The following is a 6,065-nucleotide window of genomic DNA, read 5'->3' as shown; positions in this document are numbered from 1 at the left end:
ATAAAACCCCCATTTTCTTTCTTCCTGTTGGTCGTCTCGGTCTTCGTCTTCTACATTTTGCATACCCACGCATAGAGCGAGCAAGAGAGAGAGAGAGAGAGGGCTCAGGTGCAATCTTGACCGTCCATCTTGGGTTTTCGCTTTCCGATTCGATCGGAATCGCAGTCGCGCGGTCGGTCCATCTTGATCGAGGTACGTTTCGCGAGTATTCGTCGATTGAGGCTCTTAATGATATAGTAGAAAGAAAAAGAAGAAAAATTTTAGATTTTAGGGTTTGTTTTTGTGTTTTATGGACTTCTTGTTTTGTTGATTTTCTCAATTTTTGTTCTATGCTGTTTCTCCAGTGCTTTGCTTGGCGAAAATTCTTACATTTATGGTTTTGGACCTGTTTACGCTTCGTTGTAATATGTGAAAATTGAAGCTTTAATGACGTGAAATCTTGATATTGAAAGCGGTTCATATCAGCGTGTGTGATTTTGTTTGGTTTGGTGAGAATTCGACTCCGTTTTGGGGCTTCGGGTGTCTCAGCTCTTTAGGGTTTATTTATTTAGTATGATTAGTTTCGTTTTCATTTTGGCTTATGAGAATTTAGAGGGAAAACTCTTTTGGGCCCAACATGTAGCTAAAATCTGACCGTTTATTATGAGATTGTCTTTTTGTATGATTAGTTTCGTTTTCATTTTGGTTTATGAGAATTTAGGGGGAAATTCTTTTGGGCCCTACATGTAGCAAAAACCTGACCGTTTAGTATGAGATTGTCTTGTTGAGCTAATTGTTCTGTTCGGTTTTGTTTTAATTTTTTTTAAAGGTTTTTAAAGAACTATCCGTTTTTTATTTATTTGCTATTTTCTATTTGTTTATTTACTAGCCATATATAGCTATGAACAACACGGGTAATATGATGATATTTAAAAGGTGTTCCTTTTGCTGGGTTTAGAAATAGGCATGTAATGGAAGGGTTCAGAATATTATTTGAAAGAGGCTGTGGATGAGAATGAATTGAATTAAGTGTTCAAGATAATAAAACTTAAGCTCCAGTTGGCTGCTGAAAGAACCAAGGGCAGGAGAGCAAATATGGAAGTTTGCATCTTACGCTTCATTTTGTTTTGTTTATCAAATAATGGACTGTTGGATAGAGGTGCTTAATTCAAACTCGCATTTCCTTCTTCCTTTGTTTATTCTGTTCCAGCAGTGTGTTATCTGTTTTTTGAAATTTGAATTCTCCTCAGAAAGTAATAATTTAGAGAACCCTTAGAGAATTAAGTTATTTGCAAATATAAGATTGTTGTTTATTACAGTCAAGACTCGGTGCTAAAATTTTGTGGAATGATTGTGGTTTTAGGGTTTTGCTGAGGGGGTTTTCAGTTTGGGATTTCTAATGTTGAAGAAATAAGAGGCTTGAAGGTTTTGCTGCCTGGGCGGGAAAATGTTGGAAGGTGGTCCAAAATTCACTGGAGTAATAGACCTGAACAGCCATGGCAACAACTATGATGATTTGTCACAAGTATTTTACCATAAGCTTGGCGAGAATTCCAACATGTCCATTGATAGTTTTGGAAGCCTGCAAACAAGCAATGGTGGAGGCTCTGTGGCAATGTCTATAGATAACAGCAGTGTTGGTTCAAATGACTCCCACACTCGCATTTTGAATCACCAAGGGTTGCGGCGGCGTGCTTCTGACAACCACTCTGTTGCACTGAGTGTTAATCGTCGAGGAAGAGTTACACATGCTCTGAGTGATGATGCACTGGCCCAAGCGTTAATGGATAGCAATTTCCCCACTTTGGGGCTTGAGAATTATGATGAATGGACAATTGATTTAAGGAAACTTAATATGGGGGCTGCTTTTGCTCAAGGGGCTTTTGGGAAACTCTACAGAGGTACTTATAATGGTGAGGATGTTGCTATAAAGATCTTGGAGAGGCCAGAAAATGATCCAGAAAAGGCACAATTGATGGAGCAACAATTTCAGCAGGAAGTAAAGATGCTGGCAACATTGAAGCATCCCAACATAGTTCGGTTTATTGGTGCCTGTAGGAAACCAATGGTTTGGTGCATTGTAACTGAGTATGCAAAGGGGGGTTCTGTTCGGCAGTTTTTGATGAAGCGACAGAATCGGGCTGTTCCATTGAAACTGGCAGTCAAACAGGCATTGGATGTTGCAAGGGGGATGGCATATGTGCATGGTCCTGGGTTGATTCACAGGGATTTGAAATCTGACAATCTTTTGATTAATGCAGACAAGTCCATCAAGATTGCAGATTTTGGAGTTGCCCGCATTGAGGTGCAGACTGAAGGAATGACACCAGAGACGGGGACATACCGCTGGATGGCTCCGTAAGACTTTTTGGCCCCTTAGCTGTCAAAACTTTTATACTCTCTCTCCCTCTCTCTCTCTCTCTCTCTCTCTCTTCTGGTACTTATAGAAATTTCATTTGAAGATTTTAAGTGTTCTGGTTGGTGTTTCTATCCTAACTTTGGCAATTTTGTCATTGCTTGCTTCTTTATTTGTAATGTTTATATCATTACATGGGATGCTCTTTAGGTGCTCAGGCACTTAAAATTGCATTAATGCAACTTACTGTAGAAATTATACATATAATCTTTTTAAATCGAAATAGTAATGAGTGGCATCTATTACATAACAATGTTTCGGAATTACAAATTGCCCCTTCTACTTTTTGCTGGCATTGCTGATAAATAGTTGTAGAATTACATCTTATTAACCTAGGTTTCATTTTCTTTTTGCCATCAAAGAACATGTATAACTGGATTTAAGAATTTTAAATATCATAATTCCTTCTAAGTTCTATGTCCATTTGCAGTATTATATATTGATCACTATGTTTTAGATACTCTAGAATTTAGGTCCTGAAAGTTCTTAATTTACTGATGTAAGGACTAAAATCTATTTTACTTCTCGGTTTCAATACTATACACTAGGTTATAGCTCTGGGTTATATAGACACCTCTCCATGCTCCGTATGTGAATACATCACTAGCAATTTTGGGCTTTGTTGGTGGTTGTTATTTACCACATGTAAATCCTTTATAAATTATTACCCATTTATGTGTTTATGGTGGAACTTATCTGCAGTACTAAACCATCTCTGTCAGTTTTCACCCATTAGATAGAGTTCAGCACAAGGCTTCCACTCCTTGGTGGCTTTAATTACTGATCCAGGACAGCTGTTGCTGCATTATTTGTAGGTTGGAAAATGTGAATGAGCTTGTGTTATTTGTTTTGTCAGGATAGTTGGCCAACTTAGGGCTATTTTGTTTTAAACTGAGAGTTTGTCCATGGAATTTGTAACAGGTGTGGCTGCAAATGTGGGTTAATAGGAGTAATGCTAAATGTAAGACCCATGTCCCTTGTGTCCCCCCAAAATTGACATGGCTTTTAAAATCACCTGTGGATTTGCGATAGATCAATATTGGATTTTGATCCAAGGGTGATTTAAAAGCTACTTCAGTTTTGGTGGAACACAACAGAGATGAGGTGACATTTAGCATTACTTGGGTAAATAGATATCAAAAAATGGCCATAGAAGTTCAAATGTAAGGTATAATCTGATTGTCTACCTCAAAAAACCCCCTTCCTTTCTCCTTGCGTTGTTTGCGCTTTGAAAGATAAGGCTTTAGATCCAATCAATTGTTCTGAATAGAACAAAATCGGGAGATTTGTAGGTCATTCAGTGAGGAAAGAGATGAGAATTTTGGCTATGGCAAGGCGCTGACAATAAGCTCAGTACATTAAGGGGCAATTGGACATTCTGGCAAAGTTTGCTGATGAATTTTTCTTTTTCTTGTTAACATATTGAAAGGGCTATTGTAATTTGGAATTAATTCACAATGGAGTCATTAACCTCTAGCTTGAATGGCATATCCCCCTCCTGTAAGAAGGGGGGTGAAGAGCAAGGTCTTGGGTTCAAGATCCACTGGGTGCAAGTATAAATTATAAAAGAAATAAAATTTAAGTTCCAATGGGAATATTGCAGTATGTAGTACACCCTTTGCTATTTATTATCTTAAAGTAGCAGATGGGTAGATTACACACGATCAGCAGTGGAAGTGAAACTAAGTCTAATGGTTGGGTGAAGGAAGCAATCAACTGCTGGTGGTGGCAAGGACAACAGGCATGCAAAGGATAGTGGTGGGTATTGATTAGTTTAACCAGTATCATACTGGAATCTTAATAAATGATGTTATATCCGTGGACATTTGTTTATGTATGAAAAACTATGGCAACTATATTGTCCTTCAATATATAGGCCACGACATGAAGCCTAACTTATCTACAGTAGTGTCGTAAGGTACACATGTAATGTTTTATGCAGATTAGGGCAACAATTTGGAGGGTGGCGGCCGACATTTATGCTCAGTAACTTTAATGTTACTTTTGTTTAGAATTTCGTATATTGAAGCCAAACTTTTTGTGGGGTCTGTGCAGTAGAGTTTAGTAGCTATTAAGGATCCCAATAGTGATCAATTTGGAGATATTATAATGCAAAAATGAGAAAAAAGAGTGGAACATTTCACTTTCATGACATTAACAGAAACAAAAAAAAACATTTGAAAAGATTATGTAGTCAATTTATTTTATTGGGTAGAAGTTTATATTAGTTACATAAGTTGACAATGACAGTTTTGTTGATCGCTTCAAAAGGCTTTTATTTTCCCCCCATAGAATTATCGGGTAATTATCAACATGTTTTGGATGTATCTTGATCTTTCTTTGAACTAGCATACTAGTTAACTGAAACATGTAACTAATGGAATTGCTCAATTAGATTTATCAATTGTTTAATGAGGGAAATAACTTTCTTATTCATATCAGCATGTTGTGCTAACTGCAATCATCTCGTAATTCTGGCGTGTCAAGTGAAGGTCATTGAATGTATTGTTGAGAAAAAGGCGATTGATTCTAGTTTGGAGGGACAATTAGAAGTAACATGGGTGGTAAAAGGACTCATGGAGCCAATCCCTTTATAGTTGGGATTAAGACGTGATTTTGTTCTAGTGATTGATTTAGTCTAATAATTTAGCCATCAAGATCTTGTAAATATCTTGTTTTCTAGTCATAATCTTGTTTTGCCATCCATTAAGGATGGTTTGGAAATTATTGATTCTTGAAATAAAGTAGTTATGGTGATCTATTATTTGTTATGCCTATTTCTTAAAATTCAAATTTACAATGTTGTCTACTTGCCTTTCTTCTCTGGTTCTGCAGGGAGATGATCCAGCATAGGCCTTACACACAGAAAGTAGATGTCTATAGCTTTGGGATTGTTCTCTGGGAACTCATTACTGGAAATCTTCCATTTCAAAACATGACAGCAGTGCAGGCAGCATTTGCAGTCGTCAACAAAGGTGTCCGGCCGACCATCCCCCATGATTGCTTACCAATTCTCTCTGAAATCATGACCAGATGCTGGGATGCCAACCCTGATGTTAGGCCGCCCTTCGCCGAAGTTGTCAAAATGCTTGAGAATGCAGAGACTGAGATCATGACAACTGTCCGCAAAGCCCGTTTCAGGTGTTGTATGGCCCAACCGATGACTGCGGATTGATCCCCAAAATAATAAAAAAAAATTAAAAAATATATATATATATTGAACAAGAAAACAACTATAAGATCAGTACAAGAGAAATGGTGAAAAGCTGAAAGAAGGGCATGAGAAAATGATTGTATCTTAGCCTTGTGTATTTATCACGTTTGAAAACTGTTATTACCATAAGAACTGTTTGTTTTGGGCTTTCTATTTTAATGGATTCTGTTGTTGAATTAGTAATAGACGAAAATTGATGCGTATGTATACATCCCCTCTCATGCGGAGTATTGACCTTCCTTGTTTACGTGTTCCATTTTCTCCAAAATTTTGCAGCTTTCTCAATCACATGGATTCTTAAAATAAACTCTTGTGGATATTAAAAATAAAAATGTAGAAATAGGTCATCAACAAGGAAGGAAAAATATCAAAAAAGAAAAAAGAAAAAAAAAAGGTTGCACTTTCTCCTGTAAAGATATGTACAATACGCAGGAACATTATTAGAAAAAGAAGGAA

At 37.1% G+C, this 6,065-nt stretch overlaps 1 protein-coding gene across 1 annotated transcript; it reads left to right on the top strand.

Annotated features, from left to right (window-relative positions):
• Positions 1-5,818, top strand: LOC132184213 (serine/threonine-protein kinase STY13-like). The gene is made up of 3 exons (XM_059597755.1): positions 1-192; positions 1,343-2,337; positions 5,231-5,818. Exons 2-3 carry the CDS (start codon positions 1,427-1,429, stop codon positions 5,568-5,570), a joined length of 1,251 nt encoding a protein of 416 aa, XP_059453738.1. The 5' UTR covers positions 1-192; positions 1,343-1,426; the 3' UTR covers positions 5,571-5,818.
• Positions 5,819-6,065: the final 247 nt, after the last annotated feature.

The sequence above is a fragment of the Corylus avellana genome, chromosome ca6 (assembly GCF_901000735.1).
Source record: "Corylus avellana chromosome ca6, CavTom2PMs-1.0".
Lineage (NCBI taxonomy): Eukaryota > Viridiplantae > Streptophyta > Magnoliopsida > Fagales > Betulaceae > Corylus > Corylus avellana.
Note: the sequence above shows the minus strand (reverse complement) of the source record. Positions and strands in the feature narration are given on the sequence as shown.

What these genes read in the sequence shown, in the direction of transcription:
- LOC132184213 (XM_059597755.1), top strand. Translation starts at nt 1,427, where the DNA reads ATGTTGGAAGGTGGTCCAAAATTCACTGGAGTAATAGACCTGAACAGC. An exon ending in ACATACCGCTGGATGGCTCC is followed by an intron (nt 2,338 to 5,230) that starts GTAAGACTTTTT and finishes CTGGTTCTGCAG; the next exon opens with GGAGATGATCCAGCATAGGC.